Source organism: Triturus cristatus, chromosome 12 (assembly GCF_964204655.1).
Source record: "Triturus cristatus chromosome 12, aTriCri1.1, whole genome shotgun sequence".
Taxonomy (NCBI): Eukaryota; Metazoa; Chordata; class Amphibia; order Caudata; family Salamandridae; genus Triturus; species Triturus cristatus.
The window spans coordinates 530,351,823-530,363,909 of record NC_140595.1 but is presented as its reverse complement, the minus strand read 5'-3'; the positions used below and the strand labels follow the sequence as shown (position 1 = coordinate 530,363,909).

Genomic DNA, 12,087 nt, shown 5'->3' with positions numbered 1-12,087 from the left:
AATAGTTTTGCCAAAACTGTCACACACACTGCCATTCCGCTTACCTGCACTGTAAAAAACGATATCTCACACGCTGGTTTAGCGTGGTAACACTCGCTATTACTGGAAGCGCCATCTTGGGTGTGGGAGCCTGACATTTTGCCATCCTCAGACGCCATCTTGGGAGGCGTCCTAGCTGCTGGGGAACATCTACACCGACCTATTTAAGTCGGTAAATGCAAGCGCGCAGCGCGCGCGCGCGCAGTGGGCACGCCGATGGCGCGCCTGAGGAGCGCCAGAGGCAAGCCCGTCTGCGCCCGTCCGCGCCCCGGACGCTCCCAGCGCTAACAACGCTGCCCGTTTAGAAGGCCACCAAGGGCGGTTGACATATGGCAGAGATCAACTACTGCGGTTGAATATGTCCGAAGGCTACAACCTCCAGACAATGTGTGCTAAGGCAATAACGGGAACTACCCTCACCTGCGGGCTGATAAATAGCCGTTCGCTTATTAAGCATTCCTCGGAGATCTTGGGCCTCCTGGAAGACCTGGTGATAGTTGCACTCTTTATAACGGAAACGTGGACCACTGCAGAGTCGACTGTAGGAATGAGCAGTGCCTGCCCTAGTGGATATAAAATCATCCACAAACCTCGAATTACGGGTAGAGGAGGTGGAGTGGGATTGATTTTCAAAGAGACTCTAGACTTTATACCCTTTCAGATTGATGAGGTAGGGGGGATAGAAATAATAGGATTCTCATTACAGTCTCCTAGCGGGAGCATACTCACGGGGATGCTATGCTATAGGCCCCCGGGTGCGACCACACATTTCCACCTTCTCGCTGACACTATTATTAACCTAAAACTTGCGCATTCTAATATGATTATACTAGGTCACTTTAACCTCAGAGAAGATGGAGGTCTTTGTGGCCAACTGCGGGACCTTCAGTATACATGCACCAACCTGAATCTCCACCAATTGGTGGTAAGTCCAACACATCAGAAGGGGCATATCCTGGACCTGGTATTCGCTAATCCAGCGACAACTAGGATACTAAATATAACACCCCTGAATTGGACAGACCATTCTCTTATACGCCTGAACATTATGATGCCTTGTTTGAAGAATAAGTCCAGCCAGCAGTTCTCCTATAGAAAGGATAGAGAATGGGCCAAACTGGCCAAAGTTGACTCCCTAACTACATCTCTGGATGTCAGCTACTTCTCTTTCGCCAGGTCAGTGGATGAAAACTATAGATCATTCACTGGGCATATAACTGAGATCTTAGATCAAATTATCCCTGTAAAGCTACTAAAGAAGGGGAGAAAAAGGTCAGCACCCTGGTGTAACGAGGGGTAGCAACAACTCAGACTTTCCCGAAGGAAAGCAGAGAGGAAATGGAGGAAAAACTATGCCGAGGACGATAAAAAAGATTTGAGACTGATTCAACAATACAAAGCTCTAATCTTGAGGTCCAAGGCAGATTTCTATGCCTGCTCAATTTCTCAGGCATCGAACGGGACTAAAGCCCTTTTTAGGATTGTCCGGGACCTCTCTACCCCGGTTTGCATGAATAATAGAGTAGCTCGAGGAGCCTAGCGCGCAACCAAGATGGCCGCGTAGGTGCGAGGCTCCCGAGGACCACCACGACCTCCTGAATTAATCCTGCCTAGATCCTGTCCTTGTTGAAGGGACTGCATCGGTGAACCCGAGCTGAGGCGCCATCCGTTTTTCGTTTTCGAATCGGACCCCGGACACCGGTGGGAGCACCGATTGAAGGTTGCGGCCTTCTCCGCGCTGGCCCCCCGGATTGGAGTAGTGGGGCGATCCGGGGACAAAGCGAACAACAGCGGCGGGCAGGGCTGGGCGACTCGCGTACCCTGTGCTTTCACTTTCGCTTTTGCGCTCTCCTTGCCCTCAAGCGAGGTAGGGTTGCGGAGCGGGGTGCGGTGGTGTGGCCTTGTCCAGGTGCCCGGCTGCCCGCCGGCCGTGAGTCGTCCTGCGGCCCAGTGGTCGCCCTCCCCCCCCCGGAACCCGTGAACTGGTTTATCGGCCCTTTCGAGGAGATTGGCACGACGGTGGGAGAGCAGGCATGTCCACCAAACAAGATGGCGACCGGGCGAAGGGGAAGACGACCCGCCGCGGCCCGGCGCCTCAATCCAACAGTATGGACCGCTACACCCTCCAGAAGGGATCTCCGGAGACATCGCGCACATCCCCGGCGGGCCCGACGGAGGCATCTGCTCAACCGGTGGATCTGACCCTCCGGGACGTCATGGGCGCCATCGCAGAGATGAAGGCCTCGGTGGACCAGCGCTTCGACACCCTAGCGCAAAAGATAGACTCGGTCCTGGTGGATGTTAGCCTTGTGAGGGCTGACTTGTCCAAAACCAACGACCGGGTCGATTCCCTGGCCCACACCACAACGAGCCTCACGACGGACGTGGTGGCCCTCCAAAAGGAGGTGCGCCGGCTTGGCCAGGCGAGCGCCCTGATGGACCGGCGACTGGAGGATTCCGAGGGTCGGGCCCGGAGGAATAACGTTCGCATTGTGGGGGTGCCGGAGGGACGAGAGGCGGAGGCGGCAGATCTTTTTGTGGAAGAATTGATCCTTACCCATCTCCAGCCCCGGGGGCTGAGTAAGCTTTTTGCGGTGGAACGTGCTCACCGGGTCCCTGGGGGCAGACCTAAGGCCGTTGCCCCGCCGCGGCCTCTTATTGCCCGGATTTTTAATTTTCGGGACAGAGACGCTATCCTGCAGACCTCCAGGCAACAGGGACCGGTCAAGCTTGATAACATGGATGTGCATTTCTACCCAGACTTTACTCCGGCGGTCCAAAAACAGAGATTGAGTTTTCTCGGAGTTAAACGTCGCCTACGGGACCTGAACCTTAAGTACTCAATGCTTTTTCCAGCTAAGCTAAGGGTGGAGGTGGATGGGCGCACGCACTTTTTTGACCGACCCGAGGCGGCTGGGGACTGGTTGGACACTCTGCCTGGAGATCGGGGCCGAGGGGGTGGGGGGGGTGCGGTTGGCGGGGAGGGCCCGCCGGATCAGAACTGAGGGGTTACGAATAGGCCTGGCTCTGGACAACATTCCTTTACCATTTACGGATCGTTTATGTTCCCCTCCTATGGAGGTCGTGTGGGGTCTTCTGGGGGCTTCCCTCCTCCTCTGGGGGACTAGTTAGTTTTTCATCTATGGGGCGACAGGCACACTGCACTTTGAGGGGGCTGTCTGGGCTCATGCAGGGGTGCAGGGAGGGGGGAGTTCTGTTGGGATGGGGGGGTGGGGGGGATGTGTTGTTTGTTTGCACCGCAAGGCAAGCCCTTTACTGTATTGTTGCTATCGAGATGCTCTGTGGGGGACGACTGATTGCTTCTACGTATGATGGGGGGTAGGGATTTGACTGTGTTGTCATGGAATGTTAACGGCCTGGGGGACAGGATTAAGCGTGGTGTGGTCCTGCAGTACCTGAAACGTATCTCGCCAGATGTTATCTTCCTGCAGGAGACACACCTTATAGGTAACTCCTTTCATGCCATGAATCGGCGAGGCTATCGATTGGTGGCCCACTCGGGCTTCACCTCGGGCTCGCGGGGGGGTGGGTATCATGATTAAGAACTCGCTCCCGTTGGAGATTGATGAGGTGCGCCATGATGAGAGGGGCCGCTACACTGTTCTGGTGGGTAGAATGGAGGGTAGAGTGTTTGTTTTTATATCAGTGTACGTCCCGCCTGGGTTACAATCTACTACATTTGCGGACTTGGGGCGCCTCCTCCTGGACCTCCCGGGTGGCCTGCTGGTGGTTGGGGGGGGACTTTAATGCGGTAGTTTCTGTGTCTGTGGATCGCCATCCCCCTAGGGACCTCCCCCGGGCACAGGCTTGGCTGTCCGGCCTTTTAGATACACTGGGCCTGGTGGATTGCTGGCGACTAAAGCATCCCGCACAGCGGCAATACACCTTCCACTCGGGTGCCCATGGTAGCCTCTCGCGGCTTGATTACATCCTTGTCCCGGCGGCCTATGCTGGGAGGGTGAGAGAGGTGTGCCATCTGGCGCGGGGCATTTCAGATCACTCCCCATTGCTGTTCCATTTCGATGTCTTCCCTAGGGGGGAGGGCAGGGTGGCTCCAATCAATGCTTGGTACCTGCGTGACCCCACTATTCGTGCCGACTTGATCAAATCCTTACAGCGATACTTTGATGAGAATGTGGGGTCTGTCCCTTCGGCCATCTCCCTGTGGGAGGCTTTTAAGGTAGTTCTCAGAGGGGAGGCCCTCTCCTTTATCTCCCATGCCCGGAGGCGCGAGCGGGAGGAGGTAACCCGGGTGGAGGCCGAAATTGTGGAACTGGAGGGGGACCTGGGGAGCGGGGTCACAGACGCCAAGTTGCATGTTCTGCACCTCAAGCAGGCGGCCTATAGGGCCCTCGTCACGGAGGCGGCCAGGGGCCTCAGTAGAGAGCAACAGGGGCGACTGTATGATGTGGGTGATAAGGCTGGTAAATTGATTGCGTGGTTGGACAAGAGGGAGAGAGCGAGTCGTGTGGTTCCTTTGATTGAGGGGATGGATGGTGTGCCTGTCACCGAGCCGGAAGCCATTGTCTCCTGCTTCGCGGATTACTTCCGCGAGGTGTACTCCCCGGTCTCTCCCTGCTCGGAGGAAGATTCCCATGCCCTGCTTCGGGATATCGCGCTGCCCTCCCTTGCGGTGGAGGACAGGGACTTGCTGGACGCTCCTCCCACCTCGGACGAAATTGCCCTGGCTATCCGCTCGGTCGCATCCGGCAAGGCCATGGGCCCCAATGGTATCCCCATCGAGCTTTACAAGCTGCGACCGGATGTACTGGCGCCCCACCTGCGCGCGATGTTCCTGGCGGCCCGCTCGCAGGGTTCCCTCCCGCCGGACCAGCGTCTGGCCACAATCGTGGTGATCCACAAGGAGGGGAGACCCCGTGAGCGGGTTACATCCTATAGGCCTATCTCGCTCTTGAACGCGGAGCCCAAAATCCTCGCCAAGGTATTGGCCAACCGGCTGGTTGGCGTGGTGGGCGATTTGGTCCACCAAGACCAATCTGGCTTTATACCCCATCGTAACACGGCTCTTAATCTGCGGCGCTTGCACGGGGTGCTCGCGCGTGTCCCGTTTGTGCGGGAGCCGGCCATCTTGGCGTCCTTAGACGCCACTATGGCGTTTGACACGCTTGAATGGCCATACATCTGGGCGATGCTGGCGAAATTTGGATTTGGACCGGGATTCATTAGCTGGGTCAAATTGTTGTATTCGGGCCCATTGGCGCAGGTGGTGGTGAATGGGCGAGTCTCGGCCCCCTTCGCGCTGGGGCGGGGCACGCGTCAGGGTTGCCCCTTGTCACCGCTCTTGTTTGCATTGGCCTTGGAGCCCTTGGCGGAGTGGCTGCGGTGGCACCCCTCTATCCGTGGTCTCCGCTGGACCCCCGAGCATGAGGACCGCGTGTCCCTCTACGCCGATGATATCCTCTTGTATCTCGCCTCCCCGCGTAACTCGCTGATTGTCCTGGTTGATGTTCTGCGCTCCTTCGGTCGTAACTCAGGCCTTGTCATCAACTGGGCGAAATCCTGCGTGTATGTGCTTTCCGGGGAGGCTCCGGCCCTACCACGGGACTGCCCGATCCAGATTGCTTCCCAGGGGTTCCGGTACCTGGGTATATATATTACTCTAGACCCGGAGGCCCGCTACGAGCGGAACTTGCTACCCCCCCTCCAGCGCTTGCGGGAGGACGTTGCGCGTTGGCGGCGTCTTCCGCTTTCGCCGCTGGGCCGAGCGGCCTTGTTTAAGATGATGTCCTTGCCGCGCTTCCTGTATGCGCTTCAGAACACTATGGACTTGGTTCCGGCGCGCTACTTCCGTGAGGTGGAGAGCCTGCAGCGGCGCCTGTTCTGGGACGGGAGGCCGCGTATTGCTCTGGCTAAATTGACGCTCCCGTGGTACGATGGGGGAGTTGCCCTCCCGGACATTAAACGGTATTACTGGGCCTCCCAGCTAGCTGCGATTAATCATGGCCTTTACGGGCCCGCCCTGAACCCGGCATTTGAAATGGACAAGATGCTCCTGCCCGGTGGCGACTACAATCGAGCGCTCTACTCTGGCGCGCCCGACTCCCATCTGACGGGACCGACGGGTGTCATGGTGCGTGTCTGGCACGCGGCTAATGCAGCTATGGGGTGGAAGGACCGTTTGACCCGGGCGACGCCGCTATATGCGTCTGAGAGGTTGGGCTCCCTGTGGACGTCGAAGGGCTTCGAGAAGTGGGACACGATCGGAATCAGCACAGTGGGAGACCTCTGGACGAGGGGTGGATTCAAAACTTTTGAGACGCTGCAGACGGAATTTCAGCTGCACGGCAGTGAGTACTTTCGGTACTTACAAGTCCGCCACGCGCTGGGCTCCGTCTTCACTGATGTCGCGTCCATTCCGGAGTCTTCCCCCCTGGAGGACAGAGTGCTTGATGGCCATGTCCCAGACAGCACGATCTCCCTTATATATAAAAAACTGATCAACGACAGATCGTGCCTACTGACTAGTCTCCGCGAGGCCTGGGTGGCCGACGGGCTGGAACTGGACGACGAGGACTGGATTTCCGCGGTGGCCTCTCCGAAGGAGGTGGCCATCCCGGCTCGCCTTCGCTTCGTCCAGCTTAAGATCCTCCACCGGGTTTACGTGACGGGGCCAAGGCTTCTACGTATGGGCTTTGTTGGTGACGGCTTGTGTAAGCGTGGCTGTGGTGCCTTGGCAACTTTCATGCATATTCTGTGGGAATGCCCACAGGTGGAGCGATTCTGGCGTGGTGTGCATGAGGTCCTGCGTGTGGTGACGCGTGTTGCGCTGTTGCCTGAAGCGAGGAGATGCTTGCTGAATGTGTGGGAACCAAATGACTATTCGGTCCCGCAGACGCGGTGGGTGACTCTGGGATATATGATAGCTAAGCGTGACATTGCTCAATTGTGGGGATCCCAGAGGCCCCCAGCGGTGTTGGCCTGCAAAGAACATATGGATTGGTGTATGTTTCGTGAAAAGGTAGTGTATGTGGCGAGGGGTAAGCCTGGGGCGTGGGTGAAAATCTGGGGCCCCTGGAACGCCTATCGCGGGGGTATTTGTGAGCCGCCACTGCTGCCGGCCGCCTCACCAGCTCCGTCCCCCTAGCCGACCCCCTCCCTCAGCCACGGGCATGTGGTTCCCCAGTCTCTGATCTATTCCCATTCCCCTCTTCAGAGTTTGGCTGCTGGTTGGGATCCCCCACTTAAGGAGCACGTGCCGTCACTTTGGATGGCGGGTTGCCTTGCGGGTGTGGTTTTTTGTGTTGTTTTGTTTTGAAGAAAGGAAACCGTATTGTGGGCTTGGAGTTATGTGGCCTGCGCTATTGATGTCTCCTGATTTACCGATCTGCACCGCCAAAAGACTCTTACTGTATGTATGTCATATGCTTCTGCCACTCTAGCGGCCGGCCGGATGGTTGTAGGCCCATACTTGTAACCTTTTTAAAATGTAATAAACGGTTTCAAAAAAATAAATAAATAAATAAATAAATAATAGAGTAGCTCCCTCGCAAAGCCCTATGTAATGAAATTGCCTCCTTTTTCCAGGAAAAAAATCGCTAACATAGTCAACACGCTACAGGACAACACTGGTACGGAGGAGATAGGTAGTTCGGGTGATGGAGATCTACCACTGACTGCGACCCTTGACAGCTTTCAAACTATCTCAAGTGGCCTTTGACAGCCTGGTACAAAGTGTGTCCTCTGGCTCCCCTTTAGATCCTCTCCCTCACAAAATATGGAAATCATATGGTCGTAATACCCTTCCATGGTTGAGGCTGATCTGTAACCAGTCCTTGGAGGCTGGATCTGTGCCGGATTGTTGGAAACTAGCAGTGGTGACCCCACTGATTAAGAAACCGAATCTGGACCCCTTGATACCAGCTAACTTTAGGCCTATCTCGCTTTTACCATATCCGGCGAAAATCCTTGAAAAAACAGTGAGCAAGACATTGTCCTGCTTTCTGGAGGAGAACCACCTGCTTGACAGTGACCAGTTTGGCTTTCGTCCTGGCCATGGAACTGAGACGGCTCTGACTACCATGCTGGACAACCTTCGAATGCTTGCCGACAATGGGAATGCCATGATTTTAGTGCTTCTCGACATGTCGGCCTCGTTCGACACGGTGAGCCACCCAGTTCTAGTGGAGAGACTAAAGCTGATAGGTGTTAAAGGCAGGGCGCTACAATGGCTTCAATCCTACCTAGAAGGTAGACAGCAGGTAGTCACCTTAACACCTTTCTCCTCCAACAGGTCTTCAGCTGTGCACGGGGTGCCGCAGGGATCTGCGATTAGTCCCATTCTTTTTAACATCTATTTGCGGCCCCTGTTCCCTCTAATTAAATCTTTTGGAGTCAGCCTGGTGAATTATGCTGACGACACACAGCTGGCCTTCTCCTTAGAAGGGGATGACGCATTGTCTATGGATTTATTCCAGCAATGTATGCAGCAGACCACGAACTGGCTCAGAAGGAACTCTTTACAGTTCAATAGTGGAAAAACGGAGGTGGTCTTCTGCTCGCCATCCAGGATACCTAAACATCTTCCCTCTGAGTTCAGACTTACTCCAGAGGAGGAACCTCTGATTCCGGTCAGCAAGGTACGCAATCTCGGGGTGATTATGGATGATGACCTCCAGATGGTATCCCAGGCTAATAAGACCGCTAACGTTTGCTTTGCCCTTCTACGTCTGCTACGCAGCATTCTACCATTACTTCCTAGGGAGTCGCGAGCTACGGTGGTACGCAGTACGGTGCTAAGCAGGCTGGACTATTGCAATTCCCTATATTTGGGGGCCCCGCAGTATATCTTCCAGGGATTGCAAAGGATCCAGTCAGCTGCAGCCAAATTAGTTCTTGATAGGCGACGCAGCTCCTCGGCTACTGGAGCACTGAGGGACCTACATTGGCTACCTGTCAAGGAAAGGGCCTCTTTTAAGTCCCTGTGTCTGGTTTTCAGAGCAGTGCATGGACTGGGTCCAGTCCCCCTACAGGCAAAGTTTGCTCGTCATCAACCCATCAGGCAGCTCCGTTCATCCACAGCTGGTCTATTGGTAGTCCCGAGATTTAAACGCTCCAGGGTGGGCGGAAGGGATTTCAGCATAGTGGTTTCTGGCATGTGGAATAAACTCCCTCAGAATCTAAGGCAGTGCAATTCCCTGCTCGAATTTCGCAAGGGGCTTAAAACCTGGCTGTATCCCAAAGTCTAAACCTGCGCCCTTCCCTTGATTCTCCCACTGTCCCCTTGGTATGTTTCTCCATTCTAAAGCGCCAGGATGCCCGTAGAGTGACAGTTACGCTATATAAGTTTCACATCAATCAATCAAGTAAGGGCACTAGGAGATTAACTTTATGGCACCTCATAAATGATGATCAACCTTTTGCGCGATTTCAAAAGGGGTTCCACTATCTTGGACAGTGCTTCAAAAATACAAAAGAATAAGAATATCTTCTCACTGGAAAAACAGCACTTTAAGATCCTCCACAGGGATGTACCAAATAGGATATAAGGAAAAAAGGCATTTCTGACACACCGCAACGGTATTCCAGAATGTTTGGGAACGAACATTTGAAGAACAGATGTAGCTAAGTGTAACACATCCTGTTAGCACATACTCAGGTCAACTTCACTAGATTCTGAACCACTTCCAAGCACATTCTTATTTTGTGGGCGTTTGCTTTTTTCCCCCCAAGATTGTCATGCAGCCACTCAAGAAATTAAAGTGTCTACAATGCAGGTACTTACCAGGGAATCAAGCAGTCAAACTCAGAAGTTGTATGCTTGGGGAGCAGAATTATGTCTGAAATCCTGGACAAAACTGGCCTGCATGGAAGCTTTTGCATATTTTTGGGACAGAAGTAGGGCAGCTACCTACAGGATTGTGGTCACGTGGGAGACATGAGCATCATTCCTGCTTTGCTGTTTGAAATTATGTTGGGCAGGAGATAAATCAGAGAAAAAGGGAGAAGACATGGTCTAGAATGAACTATCAAAAGGACTACACTTTCAAAATGGATATGGGATAATCTGGATACAAAGTTTCGGCATTTTAAAATTTGCCCAAGGGAGGAAATAAAATCACCATCTGGGGTTCCCCAAGCAGGAAAGATCTCTTGGAGCATCTTGTCGTTCAGGCTGAAGCATGTTCCTTCAGCAAATGTCAGTTAAGTGCTTAAAGAATGGTAGGTGAACAATTGTAACATGGATTTTCAGTCAATGCCATATAATCTGTGCTTTCCACAACAGGATTCTGGTGTTGTGCATCCCTGTCTTTAGGCAATAAGTTGTAATAGTGTCTGTTTGAATAAGGATGAAGCTCAATGTTACGGAAGGCAGAATGACAGATGTGTTTCTTAAGTGGCATTCTACTCCTGGAGATGTTCACCCATGAGAGCTCAAACATACTCTACTGTGGAGCCTGTCATATTCAAATGAGCTGAATGTAATGTTTAGATGGAAACTCCTTCCAAATTCTCTTCATGATAAAGACTGAAGGGTTACTGAAGACAGTGATCTTGTCAATTCAATTCCAAACTGTATTTGAATACCAGAGGTATCCATAAAAGTACAGGCATATACAATAAAATAGATAAAATAAGTAAAAACAAGACAATTAAAAGTTTGATTCCCCATCGACCACATTCAAAGCGGTACTCCAATGATTATAACAGATCTAAATCAGTGTTCATGGAGCCATGAGATCTGACCGCCGCTCTCAGAAAAGGCCCTACATAGATTATAGTGATCTTGTCATCCCAGCCCCTGTTCTGTGCCACCAGTTATCCTCCGAATTCTCCTGAAGAGAATTGCTTGTTAAGTTGGTTACTGTAACTAGAAAGACACACTTTGTCATAGAGCCCAGAAGAAAGGAGATTTCCTGGATGACTGGATAATGCATCAATGGATGTATTGACAAACAAGATTAGAATGCAGTTGGTTTTCAAAGGAAACATTGTGTCCAAGCTCGACCCAAGAATTGAATTTTATGAACTGAAGATAACATTCATTATCCAGGGTTAATTTATGGACCCAATTAATGGAGAATGTAAATTGCTGGGAGAGTTGGCTTTATCCAAGTATAGATAGCCAAAGGCATCCAAGTTGAAGGAAACCTGCCCCACCACCATGCATTTGGAAACAAAATATAGAGCAGTATTCACAGTCCTGCTTTCGCACGATACCAGTAATGTCTTTTGTTGCTCTCGAAACAAGAAAATAGTCTTTCTCCATACAACTGGTAAGTAGAGCTAAAGTGCTACAGGTGATGAGCAGAAAAACTTAAGTGTACGTTAAGGAATTACATCATTCCCTCAAGTAACCATGCTTTTTATACTTCACACATACCATGAAATATTACATTTATACTGAACTAACTTACCATCAAAGTGAAAGAAATGGTTGTGGTGATTCATACGAGGTCTGCCCTCTGCAGCTGCCACAGGAACAACATTCTCATCAACATGTTCTCTTTGTTGCTCATCTCTTGTTCGATTATTATCAGCAATGTTAAGCGACATCCGACATGTCGGGCAGGAAGTATCTTGTTCAAGCCAAGAGCGCAGACAGGAGCTGAAAATAAAAAATGTAAAAAAGGAAAAAAGAATATGTTAACATTAAAAATTAAAACAATAAAAAGAAAGTACGAGATATTTAGACATGGATCTATGTTCCCTCAATGTTGGCATCTGTCATGTTCAGTAACCTTTTGTTTTTGTCAGGAACTGAATTTCTGGTGGCAATTATACGTTTACAACATCTAAGCATTCTCCATCCCATAACCCACAAGAGATAATTACTTTCAACACAAAGACTATGTACTGATGTGCCCGAGGCATAGATAGGTGCCAACAACTTAGCTGTTGAAACAGAGAAATTTACTTACTAAGGTTTTGAAGGGGCACTTGTGTGACGCAAAGTGGGACGCAGATTACTGATCAGTATGAAAGCAATTAGTTGCACATCTAAACTGCACAGCTTCATGCAAGGGGCCACATAACACTGAGTACATAACTAAGATAATGTCAAGGTGT

At 51.8% G+C, this 12,087-nt stretch overlaps 1 protein-coding gene across 1 annotated transcript in view; it reads right to left on the bottom strand.

Annotated features, from left to right (window-relative positions):
• The window catches only part of AMFR (autocrine motility factor receptor), a 391,859-nt gene that overhangs the window by 166,228 nt on the left and 213,544 nt on the right, over nt 1-12,087 (bottom strand). The window contains exon 9 of the mRNA XM_085638721.1: nt 11,436-11,626. Coding sequence (XP_085494847.1) covers nt 11,436-11,626 — 191 coding nt within the window. The remainder of the gene's footprint in view (nt 1-11,435; nt 11,627-12,087) is intronic.